The sequence below is a fragment of the Leucoraja erinacea genome, chromosome 14 (assembly GCF_028641065.1).
Source record: "Leucoraja erinacea ecotype New England chromosome 14, Leri_hhj_1, whole genome shotgun sequence".
Taxonomy (NCBI): Eukaryota; Metazoa; Chordata; class Chondrichthyes; order Rajiformes; family Rajidae; genus Leucoraja; species Leucoraja erinaceus.
Window position 1 is genome coordinate 9,193,881 of NC_073390.1, and position 17,077 is coordinate 9,210,957.

The window sequence follows — 17,077 nt, forward strand, 5'->3', positions numbered from 1 at the left end:
TGGATTACTTTGACAATAGCAACAGCCATGTCAGGATACTATTCATTGACTACTGCTCAGCCTTCAAGACTATAATATCGAACAAGCTCTTCCCTAAATTTCAGGATCTTGACCTTGGGACTTTCATCTGCAGCTGGCTTCTGGACTTCCTGACTAGCAGACTTCAGTTCAACATTGGTCACATTTCTTCCATCCTGATCCTCAACATTGGTGCTGCTCAGGGTTTAGTGCTCAGTCCCCTGCTTTACTCCATGCACACCCATGACTGTTTTGTCAGTTAATGTTCAATCTTCGAGTTTACCGATGTTACCACTGCTGCCAGCCAGATCAACAACAATGACATGATGTATAGGAAGCAGATTATAAACTTTGTATCATGATTTCAATGACAAATTAGATCTTGGTACCAACAAAACAAAAAAGCTTATTGATTTACGGAAGGGAGGGGATGAACACAACCCTGTCCTCATCAACAGAGCTACTTTAGCAATGGTCAATGGCTTCAAATTTCTTGGCAGTCTTATCATGTGCTGATCAAAAAAGTACATCAGTATATTTACTTTCTTAGGCACCTAAGACTACAAGGATTTCTCTCAAACCTCTACGGATCTTCTTCTTGCGTATGGCGTGCACAGCCTAAAGTTGTAAGACAACTTGTTCTGTTTGATCTTCTGTTTGTGCACGCCAGGTTGATTGCATTTGTTGACACAGGGTGGACCACATGAAGGTTGCAATCTCCCACCCCTCTACGGATGTGTTAATACGATGCATTTCAACCCGGTATGGTAACTGCTTTGAACCAGGACATGCAGGAATTACATTGCTCCCTGTTGAATTTGAAAATAAATTAATCCGAATTCGATATGTTCTCGCCAGCATTTTTGTGAAAAAGTAGTCCATCACATGATGCGGGAACTCTGTAAATAATCAGTATAACAGTTTTTAAACCTTTATATACCCATCTATTAAATCATACTCAAATGTTTTGATAAATAAAACGAGTTACCTGCTTACCTTCATAAAAATCAAATGCAATCATCAAATTTCAGCTCTGAAAGGTTATTTTATTGGGAAGGATTTGTTGGTTTCTGTTAAGTTCCTTTAATAAATTATCAATTGAGTTGTCAGAAACAAATGCAAATGAGCCACCAGCAATTGTAGGAGCAATCTTTGGTGAGGTAAAGAACTGTGCGCACACTGTTGCAATGACCTTGTAAGCGTAACACTTAAAAGGACAAGTATAAAATTACTAAGGGAGCTTTATAGTCTTTTATAAAAGATCACTTTTCTGTCTAATCTTCATCAGATTTTCCTTATTCTTTTGGATTCCATTCCCTTCAAATACGTTTCTTTCATTGCATTTATGTCCCCCCCCCCCGCCCCCCCCCCCCCCTCAACAGCTAAGATTGCTTTATTCAGTGTTAACGCAACAGTCCTACTACCAGTGAAATGCACTTTACTTCTGTAAAGTAGAAAGCAAATCACAGACATAGGAAATTGCCAATTTTTTTGCAAATAAAAGTACTTGAATGACAATTTTCATTTTATGTATCAGAGGTCATGAATTGGAGATGCCCAGCTCTGATGGTACTAAATACCAAGCTATTGGGTTTACCACTACCATTCCTATCTTGCAAAAAAAAAATTAGGATGAACTGTGAAACTAAAACACCAGTTTAATCCAGTTTCACTTGTGGGTTCTACAGTGCTTAATATCAATGAAAATATTTAATTGGTTAAGAATATTCACTAAATGAAATAAATGCAATCTGCACCCCAAGAGAAAGTAACTCCAGAATTCTGCAATATGCATGTTTGCTTTTTAAAGTAAACATGCAACGGTGAGGTAACACGATGAAATATGGCAAAGTACTAGCTGGTTATGTTAATTGTTTCTAATTTATTCCATGGCTAGGAGACAAGACTGCCTTGTCAAAATGTTCAACTAGCATCATTATCACTCCAGATTAACTGACTTGATTAGATCTTTCTTGTGATGTTTTGTGAAGAGTACCAAAAGTATGTTCCAATTGAAAAAAAAAAAAATCAGCAAAGTACAGCCAGAGTAGGTAGGATCACATATTGAGAAACCCTTGTGCCAGGCTGGTCACAATGACTAATGCAGAGGAGCCTTGGACATTAACACACTACTACAATGAGGATATGGTGTTGGGAACCACTGCACAAAACACAGCAGCCTGACGTTCTGATTACAGGACTGCAGTTAAAAGGCACTTGATCGATTTGCTTGGGCTGTACGAAATACATTCATGCTTGGTAAAGGGGAACTATTCTGACTATGGAACTTCTACAAATTGGGCAAATTGGTGTGGGGAGTGCTCGATGACAATCATAACAACAACAAACGTGTCCACAGGTCAAGAAGACACATTCCCGTGGTTTAGAAAGACAAATCACACAAGCATTTGCTGGAATATCATCTTCATCACCAACTGATGTCACCCCAGCGGCATGTCTACTTTCTTTAAACCGTTCGTAACTCCTCCTCATTTCTTCCCGTTCCTGTTTTTCATTGAACTCCCGGTACATCCTGTGCAGGACCACCATGATTACAGCAACACCAGTCAGAGTGCAGATGGTCGTAAACACCTTCCAAAGTTTGACACTTGATTCCTGCTGTTTCAGGATGCTAGGGAAATCCATGGTACTTAGGAAATATTCCAGACCATCTTTAGGGGGCTGCAGTTTGATTATCTTGTCAGAATCTAAAACAAGCTCTCCAATCCCTGTCAAAGTGGCCCCGACACGGACTATCTCTTCAGTTTCCAAGAAACCTTTGGGCTTTTCGCCACTCAGGTAGTGCCCAATGATATCAGTGAAGCCTTGCGTGGCTTGGTGAAACCGTTCATATATCGTTTCAAACTGTGGTCCTGATGCTTCCAAAGGGTTGATTACACGAACCGCACATTTTCCTCCTTCAGGAGAAATCAGGTCAAAGGGCACGACATTCACTCTTTCATGTATAATACGTTCACTATCGCTCCTGTTAGGAAAATAAATGTTTGAAGTAAGTACGTGGCACCATTTTATGTGTACATTTGGTTCTTAGAATAAAAGATTCAATTTAGTCTGCCAATTCTGCATCTCTATGGACAGCCGCCTGGTGTTCATTCAAAGATTTGTCACGTACTTCCAAGTCATGAACTAGCCTCCGCAAATGACATGCATTCATATCAGTGGCATAATAAATGCAGGAAAAATAGTCTTACTACTTTTTTTTGAAGCAACAAAAATGACTACATTTTCTGCATTCTATTCTCTTTTTAAATCGTAATTTGACATTTTATATGAAATCAGATGGTCACAGTAACCACAGAACCTTATAATTGCCAGTCTTTGAAAGTCATAATTGACACTGGCCAGTATATTTTAATGCAGCTAGTAACAACTCTTTCAGAAGCATAAAAATGTAAGCACTCCAAAACAAAGCTCTTAAAACTGATGGCATCGCTTGCTTCAATTCTCACACAACTTGTAATTCAGAGTATGACTTTGTATTGGATTCCAAATAATAGAACCAGGCACAGGAGATTGATTGCCCAGCAATGCCACAATACTAAGGGAGTCTTTTTTTTTACAGCCATCACAGGGATATACATTTTCAAATGCTCAAAAAGCAATATCATTTAAAAGTATTTCAGAAATAACCTTCATGAGAAATAAAAATATCAAAGAGAAATTAAAGAACATTTAATAAACACAGGATATTGTGGACATACCAACTTCTGGCCAAGTTATTCCAAATCAGTTTGTGTTCTTTCAAAATAAGCCTTTGCATTACACCTGTGCAGTCATCTTGATAATGGCTACGTAATCTCTCTCCAACTGGTCGAGTAATTCCTGTTTGGGAGTGGGGTTTGAAATTTAAGATTTAAATAAATATAAATGAAAATTACATATCTTACAGTTTATTTAATAATGGATAGTTGGCATAAATTTAAATTTAGTCCAAGATCATCACAACACTAAAAAGTAGAATAAGTAGTTGATATTTGCAGCACATGCAGTAAATACATAGTTGATTGCCATTGGGATTGGGATATGGCTATAATTTAATGTTTATTATCCTAACATTTTCATTCTCATTACAGTTCAAGATCGCAGTTGTTTTTGTTAGGGCACAGAGGAGCCAGAACAGTTTAAAAGTTCAAGTGCAGGTAAGGATTTGTTGCTTTTTAGGCCCATCAGCTTGACTTCGGAGCAAGTTGAAGGGAATCAGCCTCCAATGGAACAGAAATATTGGAGCAACCATTTTGGGAGGAGCTGCTTTGAGGTGGAAGCGCAACTTTGGTGAATATCGGGCTTCAGCAAAGAGTACTCGCAGAATCAAAGCGAGGACAAGGTAAGGCGTTTAAGGTTTAAAGCCCTGTCCCACGGTATGAGTTCATTCAAGTGCTCTCCCGAGTTAAAAAAAATAATCAAACTCGTGATAAGCACGTAGAATGAACGTAGCGGGTACATCAGAGCTCGGAGACGTCTCTTAGCGGCTCGTAACGCTAACGGCAGGTACTAGGGAAACGCGGTAAGATCGGGAAGACTCGTGACGATTTTTCAACATGTTGAAAAATGTCCACGAGAGCCCCGATTACTTACGAGCGGCCATTACCGTAAATCTCTGAGTTCGAATCAGGGCAAACTCGGGAGAACTCTTGAATGAACTCGTACAGTGGGACAGGGCTTTTACTTTTTCTCAAGACTACTAGATTTATTTTATGCATAATAAGGGGCAGCTAATGGCAGGCAATGAAGTGGTCAGGCTTGTGAAATCAGGGAGCAGGGCTGTGTCCCTAATGACAATGTCTGCAGGAAGTTGTCCAGCAACAGCTCCTCTTAGACCACACAGATCAATTGGAGGAACAGTTGAATGCAGAGGAACATAAAGAAGGCAGAGCAGGTTAGAGACAGTATTTTCAGGAAGGAGGTCATACTGAAGGTTCAGCCATATATATGGGTGACTGCCAGGTGCGGTACGCACATGGCGCAGGAGTCTCCTAGCGCTATCTCCCTCTCAAATGAGTACACCATTACAAACATGGAAATTGGTGGGAGGTAGGGGAATGACCTCCAAGGGGCAAATAGCAGTAACATCTGGTTATGTTGGACAGCAGGGTAGGTCTAAGTCTAGGCAAGAAATAGTGATAGGGAACGATATAGTGTCTGCGGCTGCAAGCAAGACTCCAGGAAAGTGCATTGTCTCCAAGGTACCAGGATCAAAAATGTCTGAGCAGACACTCTATATTCTGACAGGAGAAGATGAGCAATCGGAGATTATGGCCCACATTGGTACCTTTGAAATCGTTAGGTAGGGAGATGAGGCATTGCAAAGAGAATTCAGGTAATAGACTAAAAAACAGGACCTGCAAGGGTTGGAATTTCAGGATATTACCTGTGCCACTAGGTAGTGAGACTAGAACTAGAAATACTGTGCAGTTTAATACATGGTTAAGGAGCTGGTGCAGCAAGGAGGGTTTCAGATATATGAGGTATATTGGGCTCTCTTCCAGGGCAAGTGGGAACTGAACAAGGGGGATTGGTTGCACCCAAACTGGAAGGGAATCAATATTTTCTGGAAGCGAGTCAATGATAGTGGAGGCAGATATGATAGTGGCTTTTAAAAGCGTTTTAAATTACCATGCGGATATGTAGGGAATCAAGGAATATGGATCATGTGCGAGCAAAGGTGACCAAACAAATATATATATACACACGCACACACACACACATATATATATGGAAATTAGCATAATTTATCATACATTGCAAAATCAATTAAATAATGTATTTGTAAACGGAGGTGATGGCAACTTCATGCACACACTTTCTCAGGAATTACTATATACATTTCTGATTTAAAATGGAAAAGTGTGATTTCAAAAATGGAAAACTGTGAGTAGTACAATGCTACCTGGTGGCAGCAGAAAGCGAAAACCATGTTCTATGGTTAACAAAAATCAATTTCTCAGCTTCAGATCTCAGTTTTCGCCTGGTTTATCTTTCAACTGTATGAAACTCATTCCCCCAACTAAAAATGTTTACTTTAAGAAAAAGTCTGTCACAGGACTAATGATACCTTTACCTTTTCGACTTGCTTTGAAACAGGCCAGAGCTAAAGGCCTGAAAGTTGAATGCCTCTACTAGCTGTTGCCCTTCCATGCATGATAGCAGTCCGAAAGTGCCAACGTTAGACAAAAGAAAATCCATATTGGCAATGGGAAAAATATAATTGCATTGGTGCAGAAAGCCATTTTTTTAGTCTGTTGTTAAGGCATCGCCGTGAAAAATAGAGTTAACTTTGCAAAGTGCTGGAATAACTCATTGGGTCAGGCAGCATCTTTGGAGAACGTAGATAGGTGATATTTTGGGTCAGGAAGGGTCCCGACCCAAAACATCACCTATCTATATAGAGATGCTGTCTGACCAACTGAGTTACTCCAGCACATTGTGCCTTTTTGTGTAAACCAGCATCTGCAATTTCTTGTGTTAAACTTTGAACTCCATAAAGGCATCATTTAACTTTCCTGGGAATTCTCAAAACTAAGTTGTAACAAAATTTGAAATAACTAAATTTCAAGTGATATCTTTCATCTTGGCATTTTAAATTAAACAATAAAACCCAATGGGATTTTAGAGACACTTGAAGTACAGATGTGTGCTACATTTCAACAAAATAAATCTTAGAAGTAATAATTTTAGCCTTACATAAAACTTCAATTTCTGTTGCCTAACAGTGTTGATTAGTGTAATCAGCAGAAACAAGACCATCCATCTGGTATTTTGTGTCAGTAATGCTAAGATGATTAGTAACCCTGATCTCTTTTATATTAAGGCAGTGGAGTCTTCGGTACTTAAAAGGGTACACAATAAAAAAAAGGACATCTCGATGGATTTTCAACTTGATACTGCCAGCATGTAAGACATAAAGGAAACAGCTTTCTATTCCATACGTTATCACTTTAAGTTCACAACACAAGCCGAAAGCTTCAATATTCGATCGAAATGGACTCACCTTCTACAACAGCATACTGCACACATTTTCCTGGAGTGGCTTTAAGAAATTCCACCAACTGCTTGTTGATTTGAAATTGTGGGGCTTCCTAATTATAAAGAAGGAAAGAAATTATGTAATGGGAAATCCAGAAGCAGAGCGCAGCACGGTGGCGTAGCGGTAGAGTTGCTGTCTTACAGCGCCAGAGACCCAGATTCGATCCTGACTACGGGTGCTGTCTGTGCGGAGTTTGCGCATTCACCCTGTGGGTTTTCTCCAGGTGCTCCAGGTTTCCTCCCACATTCCAAAGACTTGAGAGTATGTAGGTTAATTGGCTTCTGTAAATTGTCCCTCGTGTGATACAACTAGTGTGTGGGCAATTGTTAGTCGGAGTGGACACGATGGGCCGATGAGCCGGTTTCCATGCTGTATCTCTAAAACTAAAACCTAAAACAGAGTGTGCCATTTAGAGTCTATCTTTCCAATCAGAAATTTGTAAAGTTCACTTCAATCCTCTTCCCCACATTCTTCCATATCCTTACCCAAAAGAAACAAGATCTAGTGAAACTATTCAATCGCTGTATGATCACTCCATTTTTTTTACCCAGAGAGGTGTGGCACAAACAAAACTGATGGATTACTCCTTAAGAATCGACTGATATAAACAGCAGTGTTGCATCATTGTTTGGTGCAGAACGTTTTAGAGCCTGTTAATATGTAGAACAATATTAAGAAACTGCTAAAAAGCTTACTTATTTAATAAAGTACCCTAGTTATTAGTTTTAAGTGCTGATTACTTGGCACCAGCCGGGATGAGCATGGCAATGGACAGCAGGAAGAGAGAGGAGCAAGAGACAAGCAAAAGAGAGATCCACAATCCATGATGCCATTAACAAGTTTGGTTATTTTCTGCTGCACCCTCATGACTTAAGAAGTCACACTGCAGCTTTATAATACTTTGGATAGGCCGCATTTCAAGTAATGTGTGTGGTTCATGATTCCCTATTGCAGGATGTGGCGGCTTTCGAGAGAGCGAAGAAGAGGTTTGGCAGAATGCTGCCTCAATTAGTGAGTACTGGTGCACAACCTTTTATCCGAAGATCCAAATAACGAATAGCGGACATTTTTTCGGTCCTTGATGAAAGGTCCTTGAAGACGTTCACGGAGGGCGGCCCGCAGAGGTGACAGCGGAACCTCTGGTCGGTCCTCAAAGAAAGGGGAACTAAATCCCCATTCATAAAAGAGAAGGTGAGGTTATATTGCGCGGGAGGGTTAATAATTGACAATCTGCTGCTCCCTGCCCGCTGAGTTAAAAAGTTCCCACGGTAGACTCACGATACACAGTGTATCGTGAATCTTGCGTGGGAACTTTTTAACTCAGCGGGCAGGCAGCAGCAGATTGTCGCTCCCTTCAGTTTCACCCCACCTACACCCCTCTGCTTCCCGGCCATGTGTGTGACCCCTTCCCTCCCCTCTCCCGCTCCCCGCCCATTGCACCGGCGCGGGGGCTTTGCACTGTCTTCACGTCGGAGTTGCCAGCAGGTCAGTGCCAGTCACCGGAGACGTCAGGACCAACGGGACACCAGCCCCCAGGCCCACTGCAAGCACGGAGATCCCAGAGACCCACAGCCAGCAGCAGCCCAGCCCCGTTCCAACTCCAGAGGAACACGCTCCCTGTAGGGACAGAAGCTGATGGTGTGCAAGGTACGTCTTGGTCTTGGGGTTGCGGATGAGGGGGCGCAGCTCGGGCTGTGACGTCTCCGGCCACCCCCCTGTACAGGAGCTGAGACTGGGAACTGTGGGGTTGTTTGCAGTTGCAGAGGGAGGGGGCAAGGGCGGTACAGTTCCCAGCCTCAGCTCCATTCCAGGGGGGTGGCCGGAGACGTCAGGACCAACGGAATACCGACTACAAGCACGGAGATCCCAGAGACTCACAGCCAGCAGCAACTCTAGCCCAGCCCCGCTCCAACTCCAGAGGAACCCGGTTGCAGATGAGGGGGCGCAGCTCGGGCTGTGGGCGAACTGCCACTTGTCGCTGTAGCGACGCATCGTGGAGCGGGTTCTTGTTGGTCCTGACGTCTCCGGCCATCCCCCTGGACAGGAGCTGAGAGACGTCAGGACCACCAGAAGCCGCTCCCTGATGGGCCGCTACAGCGACAAGTGGTAGTTCGCCCGCAGCCCGAGCTGCGCCCCCTCATCGGGACACCGACCCCCAGGCCCACTGCAAGCACGGAGATCCCAGAGACTCACAGCCAGCAACAACTCTAGCCCAGCCCCGCTCCAACTCTAGAGGAACCCGGGTTGCGGATGAGGGGGCGCAGCTCGGGCTGTGGGCGAACTGCCACTTGTCGCCGTAGCGGCCCATCGGGGAGCAGATTCCTCTGGAGTTGGAGGGACAGGGAGACGCAGCGGCTTTTGAGAATGGTGGGCAATCACTTCCAAAGTTCTGCCCACACAGTCAGTACACCTCTCCTACACTTGTCTCCCGCACTAAGATCAACTCGCAGAGAATGATCCCAGCCTAACCCTCCCTATTCTCTCCTATTCTGCAAGAAAAAACTACATTGAAGACTCAAACTCGCGATCAAGTAACTGCCGGGATCGAGGCGCAAACTCGCGACCTTGCGGATATGAGCCGAGCACTCTACCACTGCGCCAGCCGTTAAAATCTACGCTAAAAATCTTCCATTCCGAAAGCCGAAAAATTCTGAATTACGAAAAGTGTCTGGTCCCAAGGCTTTCGGATAAAAGGTTGTGCACCTGTATTAGTAATAAGGAGAGATTGGACAAATTTGGACTGTTTCTCCAGAGCAATGGAGGCTGAGGGAAGTATAAAATTATGAGATGCATAATTAGACCGTCAGAATCCTTCTCCTAGGGTGGAAATGTCAAAGACTAGAGAGAATAGCTTTAATGCGAGAGAGGGAAAATTTAAGGGAGATGTTTTAAGCAATTACTGGCAGTAGAATCATAGGTAGACACAAAATGCTGGAGTAACTCAGCGGGTGAGGCAGCATCTCTGGAGAGCAGGAATGGGCGAAATTTCGGGTCGAGACCCTTCTTCAGACTGATGGAATCATGATAGGAGCATTTAATATGCTTTTAAATAGGTACATGGAGACAATTAAAGGTCTATTAAAATTTTCAGACAAAGGAAATACAAAAGGCTCCGAATGTTCCAAAACATATTATAATTTAGGGTATAAATGCAGCATTATATACAATTATGAAAAATACAATTATATAAATGAAGATACTAAAAAAAAAATGCAGATGCTGGAATAAGGGACAAGTGGAAATCATACAGGGACAAAGATGAAGGTTCTGAGACCTAAAATGTTAACACTTTCCCTTTTTACATATGCTGCCTGAATTACCTGAGTTTTTATAGAACATAGAACAGTACAGCACAGGAACAGGCCCTTTGGCCCACAATATCTATGTGAACAATTATGCCAAGACCAGCATTTGCTGGTGCATGGTTAAATGAACTGTTTTTGTATTTCTAAGCCTAACAAGGTTACATTTACATTCACCCAGGCTGAACACAATCAAAATAATTGGAATTCCAATTTCAATCCTGATCAGGAATTTGAGATGGAATATTTAGTTGCTCTGAAGTAAATAAAAATTATCTTGCAGAAAATCACCAAGTAATTAGGGGTCAGGAAAAGGATGTCAGCTGTATTATTTGAAAAGCACTCCCCGCTACAACCATAATACACCACTGGCACTATATTGGTCAACAATTCTATCGGTTGTACATGGATATGACAGCTTTGGAGGGAGATGGACCAAACACGGGCTGTGGGACTAGTGTAGCTGGGACACGTTGGCCGTTGTGGGCAAGTTGGGCTGAAGAGCCTTTTTCCAAACTGTATCATTTTATCGCTCTATAACTATTTCTATGACTCAATTATTTTAACAAGAATGTGGGCATTTAACAGGCCACAGTCAATCCTCTCAAGGTTCAAAACAAGTGACATGCTTACAGAGTATTGATTCAAGGAAGTGGAAGTGTTTTTAGTCACAATTATTATACTAGTTGTGCCCTCCCATTATATCAAAAAGACTTTTAACTACCAAGAATATTTTGAAATGAGAAAACAACTGGAAAAATATTTTTCTTACCTTCAGCACTTCCACTGTTGTTCTTTTCCTTCTATACAAGTAGTAAAACAACCCAGAAAATGCAAAGCTAGACCCCAAGCAGATCAGTTCTACGGTTGACACTGGAATCCTGTCCATATTGCAACTTGCAGCTATGATCAAGCAATGTCTAACTTCAAAAAGAAAAAAACTGTTAAACAAATCGAAAAGCAATATTTGTTTTTGTTCTTCTGATGGCAAGGCTGCTTTTAGTGATCAGCTTTGATTACCCAGTATTTATGACCTTCAATTGTCACAAGGGCTCTGGGACAATGGTGAGTGGGGACAAATTCAACAATACTAAAACAGACAACTATGCAGTGTTGATATGTCCCAGTCATGTGAAATGGTTGCACATCCATCTACACTGGGATAGGGAGGTGCAGCAAGAATAACTTCGGGAAAGTCACAATATGTTCGGTCACTTGTACAAACAACCACTTCACAAGTGGTGCATATCTAATCCAATGGCACAGGATGGAAAAAAAGGAAAATAAAAAGTGCTATTCCCATGCATGCAAGTAGCACTGCTTGCAATTTTTAACATAGTAAAGATGTTCCAAAGTCCTACGAGAAGCAAAATCTGATGATGAAGCAAATTTAAAACTGCATTGAAGATAGAGAAGGATTTTAGAAGTTACATGCTTAGACAAGGGATAGGTGCAGAGTATTCAAGCACAAAGGTTAGGTGTGCTAGAAATTCAGCGTGTGCGAGCATCTATCAGGAATTGGCCAAATGTAGACTTCTTCAGATCTGGGGGGAGAATGGGGGGAAGAAATGAAAAAGGAGGAAGGCTGAGGGAGAGCTGGATAGGGAGGAGACAACAAGGGCTATTGTGAGAATTCAATGTTGCCACCAGGTGCACTCCCCAAGCGGAAACGAGGTGCTGGAGAAATTCACTCTGGCCGTGTGCCCAGGCAGAGAGGTCGGACACATGGGAGGGGGATTTGAAGTGCTGAGCCACCGGGAGCTCAGGTTGGTTAATGCGGACCGAGCGGAGGTGTTCGGCGAAACGATAGCCAAGCCTACGCTTGATCTCACCGATGTAGATCAGCTGACATCTAGAGCAGCGGATGCAATAGATGAGGTTGGAGGAGATGCAGGTGAACCTCTGTCACACCTGGAACGACTGCTTGGGTCCTTGAATGGAGTCGAGGGGGGAGGTAAAGCGACAGGTGTAGCATCTCTTGCGGTTGCAAGGGAAAGTGCCCGGGGAAAGGGTGGCACAAAGGTTACCTAGACAAGGGGGGTGAGATGCCATTAAGAGATTTAGAAACAAGAATTTAAAAATCAGGCTGGTAGCAGATTTGGAAGATATGTTTAAGAAGGAACTGCAGATGCTGGAAAATCGAAGGTACACAAAAATGCTGGAGCAGCATCTATGGAGTGAAGGAAATAGGCAACGTTTTGGGCCGAAACCCTGGAAGGTAGTTTAGGTTACAAGCGCGGGATTGATCATCCAGTAGGCATGGAAAGGATTAGCTCCTCTACCCCACCTGCCCACCACTCAACCACTAACTGTTGCCCTCCTTTATCCTCCCTGCATCATAAAACTCTAACATCCAATTTTGATGGAAGGAATTTAATCCTGAACCATTAATTCCGTTCTCCTCGGCATAGATGCTGCCAAACTAGCTGAGTATTTTTTAGCATTGTGTTTTATTTCAAAATTACAATGGCTTGCTTTTAGCCCAGGAGCAATGAAAGGATGGTGGAAATCTACAGTATATACAGGTTTTTGGAAGCATTCAAGTTTATAGAAAGAGAGTACACTGGAAAAGTGAAATCTAGAGCAGGTAAAGGTACTGATGAAAGTTTTAGCAGAAAGACTGATATAGGGTGGAAAATGGACAATGTTACGCTGTTAAAGGTGTGCTGTAAATTTGGAAGGATGCAAACGACCGAAATGCAAATTACAAGTCAGAAGAATAAAAATTACTGAAATAATATGGCATGGGAAAGTTTCTCTCAGGGTTACACAAATTGGAAGGATGCAAACAATATTGCTTAACCTTAAACGTTAGCCAGAAATGGGAAGGAAAATGTGTTTGGGCAATAAAGTTTGTAGCATCTGAAGACAATAACTATTGTCTTTGCACAATTCGTTTTTAGGAAATTTCTGCCTTCCTGTCCTTGATCTCGTCAGAATCAGAATGAAGCTTTATTCACCAAGTATGTTTTGCAACATACGAGGAATTTCATTGGCCATACACAAAGCATGAGCGATTGGGACTATGGAGCAAGGTCAAGGGAGTGCACTGAAATAAATCAATGTACATGTGCGTACCTGGATGGTGTTCCCATGGGACAAGTAGCTGACAACTATTGACCAAAGATAAATTCTTCGTAATGATGCAGGAATGGGTAGAGAAATTATTGCCATCAATTCTCTAGATACAACTTAGAAGGAATGGAACCCAAGGCCACTACCAGTCAGGTCAGAAACATCTAACGTTTCCCTATTCTGATAGACAATAGGTGCAGGAGTAGGCCATTCGGCCCTTCAAGCCAGCACCATTTAATGTGATCATGGCTGATCATCCACAATCAGTACCCCGTTCCTGCCTTCTCCCCATATCCCCTGACTCTGCTATCTTCAAGAGCCCTATATGGCAACTGCTCTGTCTCCGACCGGAAGGCATTGCAGAGGGTGGTGAAAATTGCCCAACGCATCACCGGTTCCTCGCTCCCCTCCATTGAGTCTGTCCAAAGCAAGCGCTGTCTGTGGAGGGCGCTCAGCATCGCCAAGGACTGCTCTCACCCCAACCATGGACTGTTTACCCTCCTACCATCCAGGAGGCGCTACAGGTCTCTCCGTTGCCGAACAAGCAGGTCGAGGAACAGCTTCTTCCCGGCGGCTGTCACTCTACTCAACAACGTACCTCGGTGACTGCCAATCACCACCCCCCCCCCCCAGACACTTAATATTATTTATTCAATCGTTTGCTATGTCGCTCTTCAATGGAGATGCTAAATGCATTTCGTTGTCTCTGTACTGTACACTGACAATGACAATTAAAATTGAATCTGAATCTGAATCTGAATCTATCTAGCTCTCTTGAAAGTATCCAGAGAACCGGCCTCCACTGCCCTCTGAGGCAAAGAATTCCACACACTCACAGCTCTGTGTGAAAAAATGTTTCATCATCTCCGTTCGAAATGGCTTACCACTTAATTCTTAAACTGTGGCCCCTGGTTCTTATGTCCTCCATCATCAGGAACATGTTTCCTGCCTCGAGCGTGTCCAAACCCTTAATATTCTTATATGTTTGAATAAGATCCCCTCTCATCCTTCTAAATTCCAGAGTATACAAGCCCTGCCACTCCATTCTCTCATCATATGATTGTCCTGCCATCCTAGGAATTAAGCTTGTGAACCTACGCTGCACTCCCTCAATTGTAAGAATGTCCTTCCTCAATTTTGGAGACCAAAACTGCACGCAATACTCCAGATGCAAGGTCATTGAACTGAAATTATAGCTCCTATTCTACAAGTGCAGCCTATTTTCTGAATATTTCATATGCTTTATATGGCAAGTTTTCTAAGCAATAGCCAAAGATTGTAACTTAAAAAAAAACCCTCACGGCCAAGAGCATAACTACAAGGTTTGCAGATCAAAATACACAACTATTAGATATTTCACAATGTACCTGTTGCTCACCTGAAATAGCTACAAACTACCCATAATAACAAGCATCATTTACCTTGCTATTACTTTGAACATAAAATCTCACCAAATATTGTGAGCTGTGAAAACAAGATAACGACATCCATGTGATGACACAGGCCTTACCAGAGGTTTGCAGTAATGTACTGCAGAGCCAGGTTGATGATGAGCCTGTAACGATTCATTTATTACACAGCACACCCTTTCAAAGTAAAATAGACCAAATGATACCAGAATTAAGAAAGTAAGGTATCTATTTCAATTATATGGGGAGACTGGGGGAGAAGCAGAGATTGTGCTCCTCGCTGCAGGTGCAGTGGAAATTTGACAAGAAGCTTAAATAGTAAAATAACGATCAGTAAATCGCATGTGAAAACAAAGAGAAGGAAACATTTTGGTTTATGCAGTCATTGTAATCTGGAATACACTGACCAAAATGTGGTCGGTGCAGATTTATCAGTAACTTTCAAGAGTTGGTCAAACATGAAGGGGGTATGAAGGTAAAATAATACTTTGGCACACGGAACAGTCCTACAATGTGTGATAGATCTGAAGGGCTTTCTTCCACGTTGGATTATGGAACAAAACATTGAAGAGTACATCAGCACGGATGGTAGTTTGCCTAGATAGACCCACAATACTGGAGTAACTCAGCGGGACAGGCAGCATCTCAGGAGAGAAGGAATGGGTGATGTTTTGGGTCGTGACCCTTCTTCAGACATTCTGCCTATACATCTTCCCCTCATCACACCATCCCTCCACCCCTCTCTGGGATTATAGTTGCTGCATTCGCCCATTCATCATCCTTTAGAGATCCCCTGCACTGTGGCTCTCAACCTGGCGGGTCAGTGTACCCTTGGAGCCTTTGCAAGCCCAGTGCCTTCTTGCACAGCGACCCTCAGCTCCTGGCCGCGGGCAAACCGTGCGACCCTGCACCAAACCACCCAGTGCGGCCTACAGAATGGGGCCCCAGAGCCGCCCCGATGCTCCTGCCGACAGAGCGGGCCCCCAGAAGTCAGGTTGCCCGGGTAACGCCGCGCACCTCAACACTGTAGGTCGCCTCTGACAACAACTAATCCTTGCTCCTTTACAGCGGACACACGGTATCCTCCAGGCCCGCACCGGTAAACTTCCCCCATGACAGAAACAACAATCCAGAGCCGATAGGGACCCGCCGCGGGATTCTGGGACTTGTAGTCCCAACGGCCCATAGTGCACCATGCTGCGACTCTACCCATGCGCAAGGACCCACCGTGGGATTCTGGGACTTGTAGTCACCCAGCGGCCCATAATGCGCCGCTTGGTAACGTTGCGCATGCGTACAGCCCATGCTGTGGGATTCCGTCAAATCGGCCCATAGTATACCACGCGGTTCCACCACGCATGCGCACAGGCCATGCTGTGGGATTCTGGGACTTGTAGTCTATTGTCTGGACAATGCATCTTCCCATCATAGACAATGCCTGAATAACTCAGCGGGACAAGCAGCATCTCTGGAGAGAAGGAATGAGTGACGTTACGGGTCGAGACCCTTCTTCAGACTCGGAGAGGGAGTTTAAAGGCATGGCAGGGTAAGGTGTGAAATCGAGAGATCAAAGCATACGTTGATGAAGGAAATGTTGAATAGTGCATTATTTAGTTTAGAAATAGAGCACAGAACAGGCCGTTCGGCCCACCGAGTCCACACCGTCCATCGATCCCCGCACATTAACACTATTCTACATACACTAGGGACAATTTTACACCTATACCGAGCCAATTAACCTACAAACCTGAACGTCTTTGGAGTGTGGGAGGAAAACGAAGATCTTACAGAAAACCCATAGGGGGAACGTACAAACTTCGCACAGACAGCACCCGTAGTCGGGCTCGAACCCGGGTCTCTGGCGCTGCAAATGCTGTAAGGCAGCAACTCTATCGCTGCGTCACCTTGCTGCCCAACTCAGCTTGTTAGCTGAGAGGATGATGACAACGAGGCATACAATCAGTAAAATTAATCAGTGGAAGACAGTGGAACTAGGTTGGGGGAGGGATGGAGAGAGAGGAAAAGTAAGGGTTATTTGAAGTTAGAGAAATCAATATTCAGACCACTGGATTGTAAGCTGTTCAACTGAAATATGAGGAATATGAGGTACAGTTCAGGAAATGTGCAGAATTTTCAAAGAAATGCGCAGAAACATAGAAACATAGAAATTAGGTGCAGGAGTAGGCCATTCGGCCCTTCGAGCCTGCACCGCCATTCAATATGATCAT

General features: G+C 43.3%; 1 protein-coding gene across 2 annotated transcripts; it reads right to left on the reverse strand.

Moving 5' to 3' along the window:
* Positions 1-1,043: 1,043 nt before the first annotated feature.
* On the reverse strand, positions 1,044-16,060 carry mul1a (mitochondrial E3 ubiquitin protein ligase 1a). 2 transcript variants are annotated; one of them, XM_055645554.1, is made up of 5 exons: positions 15,867-16,060; positions 11,138-11,285; positions 7,028-7,115; positions 3,741-3,861; positions 1,044-3,004 (listed from the first exon to the last, which is right to left on the reverse strand). In XM_055645554.1, exons 1-5 carry the CDS (start codon positions 16,043-16,045, stop codon positions 2,269-2,271), a joined length of 1,272 nt encoding a protein of 423 aa, XP_055501529.1. In that variant the 5' UTR covers positions 16,046-16,060; the 3' UTR covers positions 1,044-2,268. The 2 variants fall into 2 exon arrangements, with proteins under 2 accessions (XP_055501529.1, XP_055501530.1); XM_055645555.1 differs by having other exon boundaries at positions 11,138-11,289; positions 15,867-16,000.
* Positions 16,061-17,077: the final 1,017 nt, after the last annotated feature.